Source organism: Eubalaena glacialis, chromosome 1 (assembly GCF_028564815.1).
Source record: "Eubalaena glacialis isolate mEubGla1 chromosome 1, mEubGla1.1.hap2.+ XY, whole genome shotgun sequence".
NCBI lineage: Eukaryota > Metazoa > Chordata > Mammalia > Artiodactyla > Balaenidae > Eubalaena > Eubalaena glacialis.
In genome coordinates this window covers 109,127,546-109,149,681 of record NC_083716.1, presented here as the reverse complement: position 1 = coordinate 109,149,681, position 22,136 = coordinate 109,127,546, and the positions used below count along the sequence as shown (strand labels likewise).

Sequence of the window (22,136 nt, the reverse complement as noted above, 5' to 3'; positions counted from 1 at the left end):
TCAATAGGGATGTCAGTAGTCTCAGACTCTCTCCATAAGCCTTCTAGGTGAGGGTGGTGTCTGCCAGGTTTCTCCATTGTTTAAAAGTTACTATTTCCCCTGTGCAACATCAGCGCAGGCTGGGTTCTTCACAGTGTTGCAAAAGCTTCTCCGAGCACCTTCCAGCACCCTGTCCACTTGGCTCTGTGGGGTGGCCTAGCACTCTGAGCTGGGAAGCAGGTGGCAGACTGGCATGTGGCATGTGGGCGCTGGGGTGCTCAGGATCTTCAGGACAGTGCCAGCTGCTCCCACTGCTTGGGACTGCTGCCAGTAGGGTGCGCAAGAGGGCCAGCAGCAGCAGTGAGTCCCACTGCAAGAACACAGCTTGCAGTTCTCTGGGACAACGGAGAGGGGTGAGCCAGGGCTGCTGGAGGAGGTCTTGGGGGTCTTTCCATCCCCTACACCCAGCCTGAGCTGAGCAGAGGGCAAGCCAGGAGAATTTGGATGTTGGAGAGACATGGAGGGATGGTCAGTGTCAGGATGGCGGTCCGGTTAAACAAGAGGAGGGTGTGGAGTAGGAGGTGGACGTGCAGCTAGAAAGACAGACACCCAACCCTGGTGGAAGCATGGCAGGTGGACTAAAGTCTCAGCCACTCTGTTCACAGGCCAGATAGGCAGAAAGATTCCCAAACAGGCAGGCAAACAGACACATAGACCCCTGGCAAGACAGACTTCTAGATAGAGTCCCAGGGAGAGATAGACCACAGCAGGACAGCCAGACAAATGGACAGATTATTGGACAGGTGGGAAGGTGCTCAGCCAGGCATCCAGAAAGACCTGTGTCCAGACACGTGGACACCCCTCCCACCCCACTTCCAGCCAACCAAGAGACAGAATTCCTCAAGGATAGACAGAGCCCCACAATTGTACAGAGAGACCGTTAACTCAATGGAGAGACATTCCACTACCCAGTCAACTAGCCAGCCAGACCTTCAGCTTGACAGACTTATCTTTGCCAGTAAGACAGACCCAGCCTATGAGAAAGGCAGGTAGGTCCTCAGGATAGATGTCCCCTAAGCCAGGGGGACAGATAGACATATACACCCCACCCTGTCAGACAAATAGACCCTCAGCCCCTAGTGGAACAGAAGATCCCAGAGTGCCAGAACCCAGTTGCTGGGTTAGCTGCCCTGCCTCCCAGTCATCACCATAAGTGATATGGATGGCTCACTGACCCTCAATGTTGCCTCTGCTCCCCAGGTAGCACTGGTTTCCAGTGATCATTGACATCCAATGACATTCACTACCAGCAGGGTCCATAAAGCCCTTTCTTGATCCCACAGTGGTTGTTCCCCCTTTACTCTGGTATCCACTATACCCAAATGACTGCCATTAGTATCCACGATTTCTCAGGGACTCAAAAGTCTCTGTGACTCCTCCAGTGGGCCTCCATATTTTCTCAAAGTTCATTGATACTTCTGTATCCTGCCACCCTGAGTCTCCAACAACCCATGACCAAGAAATCTCAGTGATTCCACTGACATTCACTATTGAGCCCTGGTTAGGGGTCCTCAATGAACTTCCCTGACTCTTTTGACCCCTCAATTATTTAGTAAACTAACATTCCAAGTCCCAATGGCTCCTCAGTTACTTTCAGTCTCTCACTGACCTCCCAGTGACTGCCATTGACATCTGACAGTCTCCATGAACATCCAAGGAACTCTCACTGGCCTCCAATGAATTCACTATCAGTGTCCATCCTCAGTGATCACTGCTGACCACCTTTGAACTCTCAAAGATGACAGTGAGAAACACTGAGTCAACAGTGACGCCTACTGATCCCTCAATAAGTGAAACATCCCCACTAACTGGCTTTTTGACCTCTCAGTCACTTAAACTGGGGTCAGCAACCCACAGCCTGCAGGACACACACACACAAATCGTGACACATGAAATTAAAATTTAAAGTCCACAAAGTTTGGGACACAGCCATGCTCATTCCTTTATATGTTGCCTATGGTTGCTTTCACCCTGCATGGCGGAATTGAGTAGCTGGGACAAGGACCAGAGACCCAAGCCCTTTAAGAAACAGTTTGCCTGTTCTTGACTTAACACTGATGAATTAGGTCCACACTCCTCACCCCCGAGGTGAAGGATGGGCTAGCCCATCTACACTGGCCAATCCTTGGCAGGGGCCGTAGGCTCCTCTCTGCTCTCTCGAGCCTCCCCTTGGTGGCCCTGGGAGCTGGGACAGCAGCTGTCCTCCAGCCTTCTCCACATTTTTCTGAAGACAAGAGTGTGGGGACGAAAAAAAATAAGCCCCTTAAAAGCACTGAGAACACCTTGTCCCTGGAACCCACTCCCAGAGCCTCGACTCTCAGTTTCCCAGAAGGTTTATGCGGGTTGAAATCCTCAAATTAGGACTGGATGCTGGCGCCCCCAGTTCATCCTAGCCCGACCGAGAAAGAGAAGGAACCTCAGGAAATACACGGATTCAGTGTTTCTCACAGCCCAGGTGCCCAGGTGTCATTTTCCCCCGCGGCTACCTCCCTCGACCTCCCTCGGACCCCGCCGAAGCGCAAAGCGCGGGATGGTCCCCACCCGGGGTCCCCCAGGCAGGAGTTGCGGCTCGGTCTCGGCGACCGTCTTTACTCACAGCTGCCACGCCACCCCGGCTCGGATCCGGACACAGCCTAGCTCCCAGAAGACAGAGCCGGGGAGACCGGGCGAGGGCGTGCAGCCATCCGCCCTGCCTGGGCGCGGACCCCGGGTCCAAGAGAGAGGAAGTGGCCATGGGACCGTGCGGACTCAGCCAGCTCGCGCGGAGGCCATAAAAAAGGGAAGAGCCAGCGCAGGATCCACGTCCCTGGCCCAGCCCGGGTGAACCAAGAGCTCAGGCAGCCGCCCCGGTCCGGGAGCCTGTAGGCGAGGCTGGGGCGGGCTCTGAGTGTCATTGGCCGAGGGGAGCGCCCTGTCCGCCGCTGCGCACTTCCATTGGCTGGCGAGATCTGAGGCGTGGCCTCGGCAGCCTCCCACGGAGTCTACACTAGGTGGGAGCGCGGACCGCCACAGGTGGACCGGGCATCGCTGGCCGGCAGAGCCATGAGCCGCAGCTTGGACGCGGCGCGGAGCTTCTTGGAGCAACTGGAGGCACGGGGCGGCCGGGAGGGGGCGGTCCTCGCCGGCGAGTTCAGCGTGAGTGGCCGAGTTGGCCGGCAGCGCGCCGCGCTTCGGCTCCTTGCCCTGGACGGTCCAGACGTCTGTTCTCCTGTGCGCCCTGCTGCGCTTTGTCTCTCTCTCTCTCTCTCTCTCTCTGTCTCTCTCTCTCTAGGCCTCCAGGGGCGTCTCCTCGCCTCGAGATCTCTCTGTTTTTCTCTCCCCAGCACCTCTCTCTGTCGCACTCTCTCCCTGTCTGTCTTCACCCTCTGCCAGTAGGGTCCCAGAGGGCGATGTCCACGGCCGGGTCGGGCGGGACCGCGCAAGCCCTCGGGTCCCTGCGCCCTCGACGCGCTCCCGGAATCGTCCGGTTGCTGAGCAGGGCGGGCGCTCACCTGCGCTGGACACGCGACGCCCGGCCGCTCCAGGCGACCAGGCAGCCACTCCTGTGGTCCTGGGGAGGAAGGGGCTGGGGAAAGAGGAACCAAGAGGCCCCGCTGCGGCGAGCGTGTGGACGCCGACTCTAATAGGCGCTGTGGCCTGGGGCGCTTTATCCGGTCCCTCTGGCCTCAGTTTCTCCTTGGGTGAAATGCGGACATTGATGACTCAACTGGCCTGAGGATTAAAATAACCAGTGTGGGTAAAAACCGCTTAGCACATCTTGAGCTCTCACTTTGTAGGCACCTTTGTCACTAGTTATAAATATTCTAAACTTTACAATGGGGTAGTGCAAGCCGTATGTAAGGAATGCTAACGCAGCAGCGTCGTAGGCATCGCATCTACATGTACTGAGGTATTTTAAATATAATAACACGGAAACGTGCTATGCAAATATGTAAATACAATATATGGTGACATCTCAAATTTAGAAATAAGTTTGGTAAATATATGTATGTATCTAATAAATGACTATATATATATCATTGAGTACAATAAAAATAGATAACAGAAACATTTATGAAATAATTTGATTAATAAATAGAAAATATATAGTGAATATGTATAAATATGATTGTAAACTATAATTTACACAATAACAACATTAGTTAACTTCTTAAAACAATAGAATACACATAAATACAACATAGAATTATAATTTATCAAATAAGCAGTTATTGAAGTTCCTAAGTAATAAAATATGTAATAAATAGGTAAAAGAAGTTTAAGATAAATCTAAATTTACACAAATATAAAAATAAATATCGTATATAAGAAATGCATAATAAATGCAAAATATATAATTTATTCAATATGAAAATGTACATAATAAATGTAAACATATAATATCCAGGTAGTACATGACATCATGTCCATCCGGGTCTGGGTGCAGTCTGGGACAGTAAGCAGTGCCGGCTGCTGGAGGCCACCCTCCTGCAAGCAGCCTCCTGTACTCACAGGAGTCTTTGGGCCTCTCTAGGCCTTGGTTTCCTCATCTCATCTATATAGTAAAAATATTAATAGTGTTACCCACTGCACTAGTGTGTCCACGAGGACGTAAATGACTTGATGAGCATAAGAACACTTAGAATGGTGGCTTGCACTCATCAGGGGGCTTGGTAGGTGTTACTTATTATCATCATGATTATGAATACTTGATGATGGTAATGCTATTCACTAATTATAATAATGGAACAGTAGTAAAGCACCTATAGTATCTAGTTACATAAGTAATGTTATACATTATAATTCATATGCACTGTATATTGTCTTATATATTGTGTATCACCATGTTTGTTATTTTAAATGCATAATATATTACAATTATTGTTCACAATACAATGTAAATACATATTGAGTGTACAGGGGGTAGATGCTCAGAGGTCTTAGTTCAATACTCACTCACTGTGCCACTTCCTGGGTGGGACTTTCAGCAAGTCACTCAAACATGTGGTGCCTCAGCTTTCTCACCTGCACGATGGGGATGTCAATAATAGTACCCACTTCGGAGGGACCTTGCAGGTGGTTCAGTGCCCTCACACAGAGCCTGGCACAGAGAAGGCACTCTGAGTCGCTACTATTATGGAATCATAATTAGCAGGCCCTATGCTATCTGGGCACTGCACTCACCTCTCACAGGCCACGTGCTGTGTATCCCTATGAGAGTCTCAGTGTCCCAGGACCCTGACCTGGCTCCTCTCTTGCTCTCTCCTCCCTCCCCCGGGTCTTCTTTCTGTCCTCCCACCAGGACATCCGGGCCCGCTCAGCCTCCTGGAAGACAGACAGCGTGGGTTCCACTGAGGCCGGCAGTCGACCAGAAAACGTGAGGAAGAACCGCTACAAAGATGTGCTGCCATGTAAGTCGGGGGTGGGGGTGGGGGCCTTCTGGAGGGAGTCGGTGCTGCTCTGCATGCCCGCACCCCGAGGCAGTGCAGGCGTTAGCCCGGTAAGTGGGAGTGCTGGGAGTTCCAAATGGGGTGAGATCCAGGAAGATCTCACTGAGGAAGTAGCATTTGAGCCAAGACCTGCGCCACCACTGGGCTCCCAGAACTCTCCCTCCCAGGGCCTTGCTGTGGCTGCATTTCTCCCCAGCAGTCTGCAAGTGCACCTCGATGGGATCCCTGCTAGGTATGCTGTCCCCTGCTGGCTTTCATCCGGGAGGCCGTCAAGGCCCCTGTAACCCACAAACTCCACGTTTCTCACCTCTCCCGCTGGCAGACGATCAGACACGAGTGATCCTTTCCCTGCTCCAGGAAGAGGGACATGGAGACTACATCAATGGCAACTTCATCAGGGTCAGACTGGGCGTTAGGGAAGGGGCAGAGGTGGTGGAGGTGACAGCGGGATCTCCATAGTGAACTTAGCCTTTACCAGGGCACAGATGGAAGCCAGGCCTACATCGCCACGCAAGGACCCCTGCCTCACACCTTGCTAGACTTCTGGCGCCTGATCTGGGAGTTTGGGGTCAAGGTCAGCTTTGGGGGAGGGTGAGGTATGGCCAACATTCTGGGTCCTCCCTTGGCCCTGATAACCACACCCCCTAAACCAAATCTCCTCCCTTTCCCCTTACCCCTCTTGTATAGGTGATCCTGATGGCCTGTCGGGAGATGGAAAATGGGCGGGTAGGTGTCCTCAGCCCCTAGAATGCATATCCTTGTGCAGAGAGGAGAGGGGAGAAATCTTGCTAGCTCTTCCCTGATGCCATGACTCAATGGCCCAGTTCTTGGAGTGACCCTCACTGTACCTCTGCCAAGCCCACTATTACTATCTTTAATTTTTTTGTTATCTTTTTCCTTTTATTCATGGGGCTCAACCCCTCTCCTGCTGGTCTTCCTGCCCCATTCCATACCATAGACCATAAGGCCCTATAACTGTGGCTTCCCCAGTACAGCTCTGATCTCTCTTTCCACCTTTCTCTCCCTTATTCACTCCACTCCAACCACTCTGGCCTTTGTTCTGCCTCAAGTCCTATGCTTTGTTCCCACTGCCTGGGACATTTTCCCCTTGGCCTGCTCCATCACCACCTTCAGGTCTTGGCTCAAATGCTACTTCCTCAGTGAGATCTTCCTGGATCTCACCCCATTTGGAACTCCCAGCACTCCCACTCTCCTTCCCTTGTCCTACTTTCATTTTTTTCTTCACAGTTCTTACCAACTTCTAACATACAAGATAATCTACAAATGTGTTATGTATATTGTTTATTCTGTCTCCCTGATTAGAAGAAAAGTTCCATGAGGGCAGGGATCTTTGTTTTGCCCATTAGCATAAATTAGTTACTCAAAGAATGCATGTCAACATTGAAGGCACATGGTTTCTGCATCCTGGCGTGCTCCATGGACAGGGCTGGGGGTGGGGCAAGTACTGCCTCGCGGGATGGCTGGCTGATCATGGAGTCTGTACAATCTGTAGTGATGTACCTTCTTCATTCCTAATTTTGATATTTGGTCGTCTGTCTGTCTCTCTCTCCTACCTTGGTCTGGCAAGAATAAAGACAAGCAAACTTTAGTTGTTGTACTAAATCTGTCCTGCTGCCTGTTTTTGTAAATAAAAATGTATTAGAACATAGCCACACTCATTTGTTTACGTAGTGTGTATACCTGCTTTCATGCTACAATGGCCAAGTTCAGTAGTTGCAAGTTAAGTAGATTGTATGGCTCACAAAGTCTAAAATATTAATTATCTGGCCATTTATAGAAAGTTAGCCAGTCTCTGGACTAGAGGTTTATCAATTTTATTATTTTTTCAAAGAAGCAGCTTTAAGTTTTATTCATTTTCTCTATTTTTTTCATTTTTATGTCATTAATTTCTTCCCTTTATCATTTCCTTCCTTCTGGTTTAGGTTTAACTTGCTCTTTTTTTTTTTTCTAGTTCCTTAAGCTTAGATAATAGATTCGTGATTTTTTTTCACATATAAGTATTTTTAAAAAATATTTATTTATTTTTTGGCTGCATGGGGTCTTAGTTGTGGCATTGGGGATCTTTTTGTTGCGGTGTGTGGGCTCTTAGTTGCGGTGCGTGAGCTTCTCTCTAGTTGTGGTGCACAGGCTCAGTAGTTGCTGCGTGCGGGCTCCGGAGCATGTGGGCTCTGTAGTTGTGGTGCATGGGCTCCAGAGTGCGTGGGCTGTAGTTGTGGCACATGGGCTCTCTAGTTGCAGTATGTGGGCTCTCTAGTTGCGGCACATGGGCTTAGTTGCCCTGTGGCATGTGGGATTTTAGTTCCCCGACCAGGGATCAAACCGGCATCCCCTGCATTGCAAAAAGGATTCTTAACCACTGGACCACCAGGGAAGTCCCCACATATCAGTATTTAATGTCATTCATTTTTCTCTATGCACTGCTCTAGCTACATCTCACAAACTGGTATGTTGTGTCTTTTTTTTCAGTTAGCTAAAAATATTTTCTTATTTCCCTTGTGATTTCTTCTTTGACCAATGGTATTTGACCATGGCTGTGCTTAAGTTCCAAATATTTGGGGACTTTTCCATATATCTTCCTGTTATTAATTTTCAGTTCCATTGTGGTCAAAGAACAACTTTATATGATTCCAAATGTACTGAAACTTGTTTTGTGGCCATGAATGTGATCTACCTTGGTAAATGTTTTGTGTGCACTTGAAAAGAATGTGTATTCTGCTTTGTTGAGTGGCATGTTCTATAAATATCAGTTAGGTCAAATTGATTGTGTCTTTTTGAAAGACACTTTAATATCTTTTATATCTTTACTGTATCTTATATATCTTTACTGATTTCTTTTCTCTAAATGTTCCATCAATTGCCAAGAGAGTGTTGAAACCTCCAACTGTTCTATAACTGTAAATTAGGACAAGTTTCTCAATAGTATTATTCAAATCTTATTATTCTTACCTTTTTTTTTTTTTCTTTTTGGCCATGTGGCATGTGGGATCATAGTTCCCCTGACCAGGGACCGAACCTGTGCCCACTGCACTGGAAGGGTGCCCCCTGCAGTGGAAGGGCAGAGTCTTAACCACTGGACTACCAGGGAAGTCCCTATTCTTCCTTTTTTTCATCTACTTGTCCTATTATTTGCTGAAAGAGGAGTGTTGAAATCTCTAACTCTAATTTTAGATTTATCTATTTCTCCTTTCAGTTCTGTCAGTTTTTGCTTCAGATATTTTAAAACTCTATAATTGAGTGCTTATACAGTTAGGATTATGTCTTCCTGATGAATCAATCCTGTTTTCAATATGTAATGTCCCTTTTATCTCTGGTAATATCCCTTTCTCTGAAGTGTACTTTGATATTAATATAGCCATTTAAACTTCTTTAGATTAGAGTGTGCATGATATCTCTTTTTTAATTCTTTTACTTTTTATCTGTGTTCATTTTTATTTATTTCATTTTTATTTTATTTTATTTATTTTTTTGGCTGCACCACGGGGCTTGCAGCCTCTTAGTTCCTTGACCAGGGATTGAACCCATGCCCCCTGCAATGGAAGTGCAGAGTCCTAACCACTGGACTTCCAGGGAATTCCCCATTTTTATTTTTAAACTGTGTTTCTTATAGCTGGCATATTGTGGGTACTTACTTTTTTGTCCAGTCTGACAATCTCTGCCTTTAATTGGAGTATTTAGTCTTTAATGTGTCAATAATGTGTCTAAATCTATGATTTTGCTATTTGTTTTCTATTTGTTCCATCTGTTCTTTGTTTCTTTCTTATTTTCTGTCTTCTTTTTTACTGAGAATTTTTATGACTCTGTTTCACAGTCATTATTCACTTATTAGTTATACCTCTTTGTATTATGTGCTTGTGTGCTTAGTGGAATGTGTACCTATCACAGTCTATGTTCAAATAATATTATACCATTTCATGTAAAATGTGAGAACTTTACAATAGCATATTTCAATTTTCTCTTTCCATGCTTCAAGCTATTGTTGCCCTAGGTTTGATTCTAAATTTAAAATATACCACAAAACACACTGCTATTATTTTCCTACAGATTATCTTTAAAAAAAAAAAAAACTTTATTGAGCTACAATTCATCCATCTAAATTGTGCAATTCAATTGTTGTTAGTATATTCCTGAGTTATACAGTCATCGCCACAGTGAATTTCAGAACCTTTTCATCACCCCATAAAGAAGCCCTGTATCTATTAGCAGTCATGCTGCATTTCCTACCAAACTCCACCCTAGGCAACTACTAATCTATTTTTGTCTCTGTGGATTTGCCCACTCTGGACTTTTCCTATAACTGGAATCATATGATATGTTGTCTTTCATGACTGGCTTCTTTCACTAAGGTTGTGTTTTAAGGCTCATGTATATTGTAGCATGTATCAATACTTCACCCCTTCTTATTGCTGAATAACATTCCATTGAATGGATCTACCACATTTTATATATCCATTAATCACTTTATAGAATTTGAGCTGGTTCCACTTTTTGATGATTATGAATATTGCTGCTATAAACCTTCATGTGCAAGTTTTTGTGTAGAAGTATGTTTTCATTTCTCTTGGATATATACCTAGAAGTGGAATTGCTGGGTCATATGGTAAACTCTATTTTTAACATTTTGAGGAACTGCCAAACTGTTTTCCACAGTGGCTATATCATTTTACATTTCAACCAGCAATATATGAAGGTTCCAATTTCTCCACATTCTTACCAACACTTGTTATGGTCTGTCTTTTTCATTATTGCTATCCTGTTGGATGTGAAGTTGTACTCATTGGGTCTTTTTTTTTTTTTTTCAGTTGTGGTAAAATATACATAACATAAATTTTGCCATTTTAATGATTTCAAGTGTACAATTTAGAAACATTAAGTACACTCACAGTGTTGCAAACCGTTACCACTGTCCAATTCCAGAACTTGTTCATCATCCCAAAGAGAACCTCTGTATCCATTTAATAGTTTCTTCCCATTTCCCCTTCCTGCAGCTGTTGGTAGCCTTTATTCTACTTTCTGTCTCTATTAATTTGCCTCTTCTAGGTACCTCATATCAGTGGAGTCACACAATACTTGTTCTTTTGTGTCTGAGTTATTTCATTTATCAGGTTTTCAAGGTTCATCCATGTTGTAGAGTGTATCAGAATTTCATTCTTTTTAAGGCTGAATAACATTTCATTGTATGTATGTACCACATTTTGTTTATCCATTCACCTGTTGATGGACATTTGGGTTGTTTCTACCTTTTGGTTATTGTGATAGTGCTGCTATGAACATTAGTACATAAGTATCTGTTTTGAGTCCTTGTTTTCAATTCTTTTGGGTAGTAGAATTAATTACTGGATCATATAGCAATTCTGTGTTTAATTTTGTTGTTGTTGTTGTTGTTGTTTTCCACAGTGGCTGGACCACCTTATATTCTCACCAGCAATGCACAAGTGTTCCATTTTTCCATACACTCACCAAGACATGTAATTTTCTGTTTTCACTTTTGTTTTTATTAGCCATCCTAATGGATGGGAAGTGGTATCTCATTGTGGTTTTGGTTTGCATTTGCCTAATGAGGTGGATTTGTGGATTTGGTTTGCATTTACCAAACATCTTTTCATGTGCTTATTTTTCCATTTGTATGTCTTCTTTGGAGAAATATTTGTTTCGGTCCTTTGCCCATTTTTTAATTGGGTTATTTGTCTTTTTATTATTGTGTTGTAAGAATTCTTCTGAATACAAGTCCCTTATCAGTATATGATTTAGGGATATTTTTCCCATTGTGTGGGTGTCTTTTCATTTTCTTTATAGTGTCCTTTGAAGCACAAACACTTTTTAATTTTGAAGACTTCCAATCTATTGTTTTGATGTGCTTTTTTTTTTTTTAATTTTATTTATTTATTTATTTATGGCTGTGTTGGGTCTTCGTTTCTGTGCGAGGGCTTTCTCCAGTTGCGGCAAGTGGGGGCCACTCTTCATCACCGTGCGCGGGCCTCTCACTATCGCCGCCTCTCTTGTTGCGGAGCACAGGCTCCAGACGCGCAGGCTCAGCAATTGTGGCTCACGGGCCCAGTCACTCCGCAGCATGTGGGATCTTCCCAGACCAGGGCTCAAACCCGTGTCCCCTGCATTGGCAGGCAGATTCTCAACCACTGCGCCACCAGGGAAGCCCTTGATGTGCTTTTGATGTTGTGTCTAACAAGTCATTGTCTAACCAAAGGTCAAAAAGATTTACTCCTATGTTTTCTTCTAAGTGTTTTATAGTTTTCTCTCTTATGTTTAGGTCTCTGATTCATTTTGAGTTAATTTTTGTATATGGTGTAAGACAGGGGTCCAAATTCATTCTTTTGTTTATAGATATCCAGTTGTCCTAGCACCATTTGTTAAAAAAACTGTGCTTTCCCCATTGAATGGTCTTGGTACTTTGTTGAAAATCAACTGAGTGTACATGTAAAGGTTTATTTCTGGACTCTCAATTCTATTCCATTGATTGACATGTCTATCTTTGTGCCAGTACTACACGGTATTGTAGGTTTGTGGTAAGTTTTGAAATCAGGAAGTGTGAGTCCTCCAAATTTGTTCTTCTTTTTTCAAGATTGTTTTGGCTATTCTGGGTCACTTGCCATGCAGAAAAGAGTTAACATAGCAGGCATAAATGCTTATGCTTAAAAAGAACTTCCTGCAAGGTTGGCTCTTGACTGGAAATTGGATTTCCAATGCCTAAACTGTTTATACAAACAACGTGTCTATGTGACAGTAGGTTTATGTGAGCACCTGCTTTCCCTCTGGGAGTCTGAAGTTTTGGCACATGCTAGTCAGAGGTGCCTACATACCACATAGAGTCCCCCAGTAAAAACTCTGGGCACTGAATTCCTAAATGTCCCTGTGGACATTTCACATGTGTGGTCACAACTCATTCTGGAGGAATTAAGCACATTCTATGTGACTCCACTGGGAGAAGACCCTTGGAAGCTGGCACCCTGTTTCCTGCAGACTTCACCCTGTGTGCCTTCTCCCTTTGCTTTTTTATCCTGTAACCTTTCATTGCGATAAATTGTAGCCACAAGTACAACTCTATGCTGAGTCCTGTGAGTCCTCCTATTGAATCATCAAACCTGAGAGCAGTCTTGGGAATCCACAACACATTTATTAATGTTAACATATTGTTTATATATTAATGTTAAGATCAGCTTGCCCATATCTTCAAAAAGCCTTCTAGGATTTTGATAAGGATTTCATTGAATCTATCAATTCTGGGGGCGGGGGGAGGTATTGCAAATAATAGTGTTTTTAATATGAAAATACAGTTGATTTTTCTGTATTGATTTTGTATCCTGAAACCTTGCTGAACTCACTTATTAGCTCTAATAGTGTGTATGGGTGTGTGTGTGTGTGTGTGTGTGTGTGTGTGTGTGTCTGTGTATTCTTTAAGGTTTTCTATATATAATATCATTCTATCTGCAAGTTGACATACTTTTGCTTCTTCCTTTCCAATCTGGGTAACCTCCCTTCCTTTCTTTCTTCTTCCTTCTCTCCCTATCTTTTTTTCTTTTCTTTCCTTTCCTTTCCTTTTCTTTTTTCTCTCTCTTGCTTCCTCCCTCCCACCTTCCCTCCTTTCCTTCCTTCATTTCTTTTTTCCTAATTGCACTGCCTACAACTTCCAGTACAAAAAAGTGCAAACATTCTTGTCTTGTTTATGATCTTAAGCGCAAAACATTCAGTCTTTCACCATTAAGTATTAGGTTAGCTGTAGGTTTTGGTAGATATTTTTTGTTTGTGTTGTTGTTGGTTTTGCTTTTTAAATCAAGATGGGGAATTTCCTTTCTATGTCTAGTTCCTTTCATGTTTTTATCATGAAAAGGTATTGGATTTTGTTCAGATTTTTTTTCTGCATCTATTAAGTTGATCATGTGTTTTTGTTTTATTTTCTATTATTATGGTATATGATATTGATTGACCTTCATATATTGATTTTCATATATGTGTTCCTGGGATTAATCCCACTTGATCCTCTGTAAAATCCTTTGTTAATATTGTGTTGAGGATTCTTCTGTCTATATTCTTGAGACATTGCTTAGTAGTTTTCTTTTCTTGTGATATCTGTCTGGTTTTGGTAGCAGAGTAATACTGGTCTCATAAAATATGTTGGCAAATGTTCCTTCAATTTTTTGGAAAAGTTTGTGAAGGATTGCTATTAATTCCTCTTTTTTTGGTAAAATTCACTAGATTATCTTTTAAAGATGTTAAAAATGAGAAATACCTTTTACATTTAGCTACATATTTAGTTTTTCTTTACTCTTCATCCCTTTGTGTAGGTCTGTATTCCACCTGGTTCCTTTGTATGAAAAGCTTACTTTAATATTTCTCATAGTGCAGTTTTGCTTGTGATAAAGTCTCTCAGCTTTTGTCTGAAAGTCATTTTTTTTTAATTTCAGCATTTTTAGGTGTCACAGCATTGACCTCTGACTTGCAGAGTTTCTGACAAAATTCTGCTGTCATCCTTATTCCTCAGTATGTAATGTGTCTTTTTTATGTGTGATGCTTTTAAGATTTTTTTCTTTATCATTGTTTTTCAGCAATTTGATCATGAGTTACCTTAGTGTGGCTTTCTTTATGATTGTTCTCCCTGTGGTTCATTGACCTTCTTGGATCTGTGGGTTCATAGTTTCATCAAATTTGGAAAATTTTCCAGCTATTGTTTATTCAAAAATAGTTTCTATTCTCCCCTCTCCTCTCCTTCTGGACTCCAGGTACACATACATTAGGCCACTTGATATATATTTCCCAAGGTATCTGATTCTCTGTTAGTTTTTTTCCTCATTTTTTCTCTCTCTTTTTCATTTTGAATGTAGTTTCTATTGCTATGCCTTTGTGTTCACTGATCTTCTGGTGTCTAATCTGCTATTAGACAGTGAATTCTTTTTCATATTCTTTTCCATTATGGTTTATCACAGGATATTGAACATAGTTCCCTGTGCTATAGAGTAGGACCTTGTTGTTTATCCATTCTATATATAATAGTTTGCATTTGCTAATCCCAAACTTCCAATCCATCCCTCCCCACCCCCTTGCCCACAGCAACTACAAGTCTGTTCTGTATCTCTGTGAGTCTGTTTCTGTTTTGTAGATAAGTTCATTTGTGTCATATGTTAGATATTTAGTGATATCCTATGGTATTTGTCTTTCTCTTTCTGACTTACTTCCCTTAGTATGATCATCTCTAGGTCCATCCATGTTGCTGCAAATGGCATTATTTCATTCTTTTTTATGGCTGAGTATATTGTATATATATACCACGTCTTCTTTATCCATTCATCTGTCGATAGACATTTAGGTTGTTTCCATGTCTTAGCTATTTTGAGTAGCACTGCTATGAACACAGGGGTGCATGTATCTTTTCAAATTATAGCTTTGTCCAGATGTATGCCCAGGAGTGGGATTGCTGGATCATACGGTAGCTCTATTTTTAGTTTTTTGAGGAACCTCCATACTGTTTTCCATAGTGGCTGCACCAATTTACATTCCCACCAGCAATGTGGGAGGGTTCCCTCTTCTCCACACCCTCTCCAGCATTTGTTATTTGTAGACTTTTTCATGATGGCCATTCTGACCAGTGTGAGGCGGTACCTCATTGTAGTTTTGATTTGCATTTCTCTAATAATTACTGATGTTGAGCATCTTTTCATGGGTCTTAGTGAATTTTTTATTTCATATATTTTATTTTTCCTCTCTAGAAGTTCCATTTAGGTCTTTTTTATATCTTTTATTTCACTTTCATCCCTTTCGTGGTTTCCTTTTCATCTTTGAACATGTTTATAATATTTATAAAGGCTGTTTTAAAGTCTTTGTCTGATTGTTTCCTCATCTCTATTGGGTCTTTTTCTGCTGATTTTTCTCCTGGGTATAGGTCATACTTTCTTGCCTCTTTGTATGTCTAGTAAATTTTTATTGGATGCTCAATATTTTAAATTTTACAAAAGTAAGTTTTGGATTTTGTTACCTTCCTGTAAAAAGTGTTGGACTTTTTCTGGAAGGCAGTTAAGTTACTTTTAGATATTTGATCTTTTTAAGGTTTGTTTCTAAGCTTTTTTAGGGCGAGTCTAGAGAAGCCTTTATTCTAGAACTAAGTTCATTCTACTTTCAATGTTTGATCCTTCAGGTTCCCTACTGAATGCCCCTTTTAATCACTTAGGTCTCTCCACTGTGGCTGGAGGAAATGTAAATTATTTCTGTCCCACTGTGAGCCCTAGGAAATGTTCATCTTACAGTTCCCTAGCTATTATTCTTTCACGGGAAGTTATTCCTTCCTAGCTTCATGGGGTTTCGTGTCATATGTGCCCAGATTATTATTCAGCTAAAGACTTAAGGGGACCCCTATGCAGACTTCTGGAGTTCTTTGCTTTTGTTTGCATAGTGCTGTTCTCTCCAAACCTCTGCCTTGGCCTCCCCGAGCCAAGATCTCTGGCTCCTCAACTCAGTGGGCTCATCAAACTCTCCACATTCTGCAGCCTGGTTACTGCCTCTTGGCAGTAAGCTGGGGAGGTCATAAGGTTTGACTCATGTGTTTCCCGTTGTTCAGTGATCACAATCCTGCAAGGCTGTGGACCAGTGTCTGAAAATAGTGGCTCATATATTTTGTCCAGGTTTTTAGTTGCTTACAGAAGGAGCAATTCTGGACTGTCTTCCTCCTGCACAGTCAGAAGCTCACATCTCCATTGAGTCTGTCTGTGTTTAGTCTGATGAGGTTCTGCCACCTGGCCTCCTTTGAAGCTGCAGCTGTCTGTGCTTCCACCAGCAACCTGGGCTGTCCCATGCGGGGTGTGCACGTGTTGATCTGAACTCTGAGGCAGACTCCCCCTCTTCACTCTCTGCCCTTTTCCCCTTGCCTTTTGCAGAAAAAGTGTGAGCGTTATTGGGCCCAAGAACAGGAGCCACTGCAGATTGGGCTTTTCTGCATCACTCTGGTGAGCTGGGGCAGAGGTGGGAACAGCACTTTATGAAGTCTTGGATGTTGTGGAAGATTTCACAGATGATTCTGAGTGGAAAGCTTTTGGGCTGGGCCTGAAAGGATGAACAGTTTTCCCACAGTCCCCCTCACACTGCAGGGAGCTCTCTGGTATTAGCATTGCAAATAGTCAGAACTCATTATACACTGTTTTTGCATTTTAACTACTATCATGGTTATCTCTGTAAATGTTCATGTGCCTGGTTAGGTTCTTAAAATTCTTATTTCCCTTACCATTTCAAAAGAACTCAGGAAAATCTCTCATAAGTCATAAATACAATTGGTATTGAATAAATACAATGAAACTTTTGTTTTAGAACAAAAGACATTTCTTTGTTTCACTGTAAATGAGCTTGCTGGATATTTAATCATAGTTCCTCTTTCTCCCCTTTGTGAAATGTTTCCTTCACAAAAGCCATGGGAGATATTCGGGCTAAGTGAATTTTTAAAAATATGTTGTTTGTATTTGATTTTTCTTTTTTCTTTTTTTGGGCCATGCTGCATGGCTTGAAGGATCTCAGTTCCCTGACCAGGGATTGAACCCAGACCACGGCAGTGAAAGCCCAGAATCCTAACCACTAGGCCACCAGGGAACTCCCTGTATTTGACTTTTAATCAGAAATACTTTGTTTTTTGTAAATATGTCTTTTGGCACCTGTGATCTTTGTTTTCTGCCCCTTCTCACATGCCCCATATCCACAGACAAGGGAGACATGGCTGAATGCAGACATCACGCTCAGGACCCTTCAGGTCACCTTCCAGAAGGTACTGAAAGGGGAGGAGGAGACTCCCACATAGGGAGAGCTGTTTCCTGTCTCTGTTTTCTCATCTGTAAAATGTGCATTAACAATAGTACCCATCTCTTCAGTTATTATCTGTTGCATTTAAATGGAGGATGTGGAGAACTAGGGCTGACATGTAATAGGGGCTCAATAAATGCTTTTCTTTCTTTTTTCATTCTTTGCCCCTCATTTCCTGTGTTTCAGGAATCCCGCTCTGTGTACCAGCTGCAGTATATGTCCTGGCCAGACAGAGGGGTCCCTAGCAATCCTGACCACATGCTCGCCATGGTGGAGGAAGCCCGGCGCCTCCAGGGATCTGGCCCCAGCCCCCTCTGTGTCCACTGCAGGTTTAGGAAAATGGGCTTTATGGGGGTCCGGTGAGACAGAGGGGATGGTGGTGGGGGAGGGGGACAGGGAGGATAGTGCAGGGCTTGGAGCCAGTCTTACAGTCTGAGTGCCTATTTCAAGAAACCTGAGGCCACACTTGCTCAAGTTGCAGCTGAAATTGTTAGTATTTATTGAGCACAGACTGTCTGCTAGGGAGTAAGTACACAGTTGATGCTCAACAAATATAAGCAATTAAAAAGGTTTTCCTTTCAAATTATAACCTGGGATTCTGGGAATCAAAAAGTGCTGCAGGGGACACTCCATTAAGGTCCTCACCCCCAGCCCCAAATGCCCCCTTTAAAAGGGGTTGCAGGCAGGCCCTGACCAAGCTCACTCTGATTCTCACTTGTTAGCGCGGGCTGTGGGCGAACAGGTGTCCTGTGCACCGTGGATTATGTGAGACAGTTGCTCCTGACCCAGGTATGAAGAGGGCATACAAGCGCAGTGTGGGTCCTGTGCCTATGAGGTCCTGCTCACGTGCCCATCTCTCTGCCCTAGATGATCCCACCTAACTTCAGCCTCTTCAATGTGGTCCTCGAGATTCGGAGGCAGCGGCCTGCAGCCATACAGACAGAGGTGGGAGCCGGGTCTCCTCGTTCCAAGGACATATCCCTCCTGTTCTGGTCTTCCCTTCTCGATGACCCCTCTTCCCTCTCCCACCCCCTCAGGAGCAGTACAGGTTCCTGTACCACACAGTGGCTCAGATGTTCCTCTCAGCGCTCCAAAATGCCAGCCCTCGCTACCAGAACCTCAAGGAGGTACCAAGGCCCCCTTCCAATCCTCAGAGACCAGGACCCAGAGCAGAGGTCTATGGCCACCTCCAGCGCAGCATCCAGCCCTTGGACTCCCTCCGGGAGTGGGGACTGACGCACTATGATATCTACCTTTGTCCTCCTCCGTGCTCCCTTATCACTGTCCCCTCTTAAGCTTCCCCCGCAGAGCCCACAGTGACCGCCACTAAGAGCCTGGACAGCGTCCTCCGAAGCCTCATGCCTTTCCCTCCTGCCTTTCCCCAGAATTGTGCCCCACTCTACGATGATGCCTTCTCCCTCCGGACTTCCCACACCCTTCCTGCCATAGCCCGCCCATCCGGCGGGGTCCTCAGGTACCCAGCCCCCTCCCCTCAGTCTTCCATTTTCACTTTCTCGTTCTTGGAGGCTGGCCCTTTCCTCACCCTTGAAACACCAGCCCCTTCCTTGCCGTTCAGTTCACCAAATATTCACTGGCCCTTTCTCTCAGTTGAGCTCTGGGAACCCTCCCCAAGATGGTTCTTTAATCCCAGAGATCCCATTGCCTCTGCCCCTCAGGCTAGCTCCCGAGGTTAGCCCTCTCCTCGCTTTTCCACTCATTAATTCAGCAGATATTTTTTGAGGCCGCCCAACTGTAAGGCCTCATGTCGGGTGCGGCAGAGACTTCAGCCCTTGGTCCTGAGACCAGCCCTCCATTTTGAGACTCTCCCTTCCTTCTCTTTAGATGTCACTTCCTCATTCATTTATTCAACAGACAACTAAACAGAAATGACCAATCCTCAACACCAATATCTTGCCCCATTCACCTGCCAGGCTGGCCCCTTCCTTCCTTCATCCACCCAACCTGCTGGGCGCTAGGGACACACAGACGAGACCCCTTTCCCCAGAGATGCTACCACCTCCACCTCCTCGCTCCGTAACTGCGCGCCGCCTCGGGCGGGAAGGAAGCCGGTGGTTTGCGCGCCGGGCGCGCTGCCCCCTCCCTCCCCAGCCTCGGCACCGCCGTTTCACTTCCTCCCCACCCGCAGGAGCATCTCGGTGCCCGGGCCCCCGGGCCTCGCCATGGCCGACACGTACGCTGTGGTGCAGAAGCGCGCGGCCCCCGCGGGCACCGGGGCAGGGGCGGGCGCGCGGGCGCGCGGCGCGGAGGAGACGCCCCTCTACAGCCAGGTGACGCCGCGCGCCCGGCGGCCCCAGGCGCACGCGGAGGACGGGCGCGAGCCGCTGCCCGGCCGCGGTAAGTCGACGCGGCCCGGGCGCGGGGCTGGGGAGGGCTGGCCCCGACCTGCTCCGTCTCCCGACCCCCTGTGGCTGCGGTCTGGAGAGCCTGGAGGCCAGGAGGACCCCCACCCCCCTCCACCGAGTCCTGCCCGGTCACGCCTCGGAGGCTGACGTCCTGGCTTCTCCGGCCACGCCTCTGGGACAACCGCCCGTCCTCTGGTCACGCCCGGAAGCATCCCAGGCCAAACCGCGGTCTCTGGCCCGGCCACCTAGTCTGGGCGGAGGTCTCCGATTTGGTCACGCCCCTGGCCACGCACCCTCCCGCTGGGCCCCGGCGCTCGGCCCCCAGCCTGCCTTCTCTGGTCTGGGAGGATGCGCATTTGCCTCGCAGCGGCTCTCCGGAACTTCGAGGGGCGGCCTGAGCCGACCTGTTAGGGGTGGTTTTCTGCCCGCAGTTCCTGTTGACCAAAGCCCAGCAGGGCCTGGCGCCTACGAGGACGTGGTAGATGGAGCTCAGACTGGTGGGCTAGGTAAGTCAGACAGCCTGGGTCGCTGGGACTCTCTGCAGTTTTAACTGAATCCCAGGCATTTGGGGTTTTGAGATGGTGGCAGGAAAACACACGCCCTCGGAGACCTGTGGATGTGTCTGCAGCAAACCGTGAGGGCCTGGAGGCTTGGGGGTGACTTTCCACGAGTTGCCTACGTCTCTGCACCTCAGCTTCTCCGTGAGCCCTACGGTGCCCTTCCTTTTCCAGGCTTCAACCTGCGCATTGGAAGGCCTAAAGGACCCCGGGACCCGCCTGCCGAGTGGACCCGCGTGTGAGTGCAGCGCCCTTGCCTGCCTGTTGGGTGCCTGGTCCACATGGGTTCCTGGACTGCTGAGAGCCGTGCTCTACTCTGTGAAGTGTTGGGAATGGGGTTGCTGGGCTGAATCAAAATAAACGTTTCTCAGTGTGGAAAATATGGGGGCTTTGCCTCAGTGATCATAGCGTTCAAGGCGTGAGGCTTGGGGAGGTAGTTGGTTGACGATGGCTGGTGAGGTTACACTGAGCATATTCAAGAATAAATTCAACCCCAAGAGTCTGGGCAGGGCTCCCGGCTGTGAAGGGGAGGATGGACAGATAGGCTTCTGGAGACTGTCCCCTTCACCACTTGAAGGACTGGTTCATCTCAGTATCTGAGCCTCCCTCACTCAGACACTCAGCTTATTACACAGAGAGATGGGTGGACCCCCGTTGCCCTCCACCATTCAGACAGATGGAAGCCAGGCATAACAACAGCCAAGCAGACTGATTTCAGACAGACAGGTGAGAAGATCCCCAGATGGGCAGGCAGACAGATGGAATCCCAACCTGGACAGGCAGATAGCAGTTCCCTTAGACAGCCAGACCTTCAGAGGGACAGTCCGTGGGTGGACCTCCAGCCAGAGAGAGTGACCCACCAACAGCCTAACAGACCACCCCATGCAAAAGAGACCACCAAAAAGACAGACCCCTTCCCCCAGCTAAGCAGCTAGACAGACATCAGCCAGATAAACCCTTGGCTGGACAGACTCCCAGGTAGATGTAAAGAGATCCCCAGCTGAATAGACACAGATGTCCTCTCAGCTAGACAGACCTCCCAGCTACACAGACCCACCCCCATGTGGGCAGACAGCCTGACAGACCTAGTCACAAAGACTCCCAACTAGCCAACTGGACTCCAGCCAGGCAGATACTAGCCACACAGACCCTTGATTGCACAGACACCCCACCCAGGCAGCCAGACTTCCAACTAGGCAGACAGGTGGGCAGACCCCCCATTTTGGCAGAGAAATTGATATATCTTCTGCTGGGAAGACAGCCAGGTGGACACTCAGGCAGTCAACTGGTCAGATAGGCAGATGGACCCTCATATAGAAAAAGCATCATGAGCCAGACAGATCCTCCACTACCCAGACCATCTGCCAGTTGGACACACACTGCAAATCCTTCAGGTAGATGGAATCCTTGCTAGCCAGATGGGCTCCTAGCCCTCAGATACATAGGACCCTATTGGATGGGTGGACTCCTAGTCGGACAGATAGATTCCCAGCCACAGTGAGACACCATCCTCAGCCAGAGAAATAAATGGACCCCAAGCCAACTGGCCAGCTAGATCCCAAGTTGGATGAACAGACCCCCAAACCAGATGAACGGGTAGACCCCCCCATTTGGACAGATGAATGGACCCCAACAAGTCAGACCCCTAGCTGTTCACACAGGCTTCTAGCCAGACAAGCCTCCAGCCCTGGAGCTGGACAGCAGATGCACACAGACTACCAGCTTGGCAGACAAATCTGCAGCCAGCAAGACAGCCCTCTAGCCTCACAGTCAGATGGACGGACCTCATACTGATAGACTGGTAAACCTCCAAGTAGACTCAGCTGGAAAAATAAACTCCAGACAGACCGACTCCCAACTTGAAAAGAAGATCCTCAGACAAACCCATGGCTGGACAGACATGCAGACCCCCAGCCAGAAAGACAGCAGCCAGACAGACC

The 22,136-nt window shown here is 46.2% G+C and overlaps 1 protein-coding gene across 3 annotated transcripts; it reads left to right on the top strand.

The window, feature by feature from the left end:
• The first annotated feature begins 3,065 nt into the window (after window positions 1-3,065).
• PTPN18 (protein tyrosine phosphatase non-receptor type 18) lies at window positions 3,066-20,487 on the top strand. 3 transcript variants are annotated; one of them, XM_061198978.1, is made up of 16 exons: window positions 3,066-3,174; window positions 5,321-5,429; window positions 5,665-5,700; window positions 5,791-5,867; window positions 5,947-6,042; window positions 6,156-6,194; window positions 16,367-16,435; window positions 17,179-17,241; window positions 17,463-17,605; window positions 17,999-18,065; window positions 18,144-18,221; window positions 18,314-18,403; window positions 18,662-18,750; window positions 19,423-19,631; window positions 20,071-20,145; window positions 20,371-20,487. In XM_061198978.1, exons 1-16 carry the CDS (start codon window positions 3,082-3,084, stop codon window positions 20,436-20,438), a joined length of 1,401 nt encoding a protein of 466 aa, XP_061054961.1. In that variant the 5' UTR covers window positions 3,066-3,081; the 3' UTR covers window positions 20,439-20,487. The 3 variants fall into 3 exon arrangements, with proteins under 3 accessions (XP_061054961.1, XP_061054966.1, XP_061054976.1); XM_061198983.1 differs by lacking the exon at window positions 5,665-5,700; XM_061198993.1 differs by lacking the exons at window positions 3,066-3,174; window positions 5,665-5,700; window positions 5,791-5,867; window positions 5,947-6,042; window positions 6,156-6,194 and having other exon boundaries at window positions 5,410-5,429.
• The last annotated feature ends 1,649 nt before the right edge of the window (window positions 20,488-22,136 follow it).

Excerpts from the sequence above, each read along its gene's own strand:
- PTPN18 (XM_061198978.1), top strand. The coding sequence starts at position 3,082 with ATGAGCCGCAGCTTGGACGCGGCGCGGAGCTTCTTGGAGCAACTGGAG. Across the intron at positions 18,222-18,313 it reads CTGCAGCCATACAGACAGAG|GAGCAGTACAGGTTCCTGTA; the intron begins GTGGGAGCCGGG and ends CCACCCCCTCAG. Across the intron at positions 20,146-20,370 it reads AGCTCAGACTGGTGGGCTAG|GCTTCAACCTGCGCATTGGA; the intron begins GTAAGTCAGACA and ends TTCCTTTTCCAG.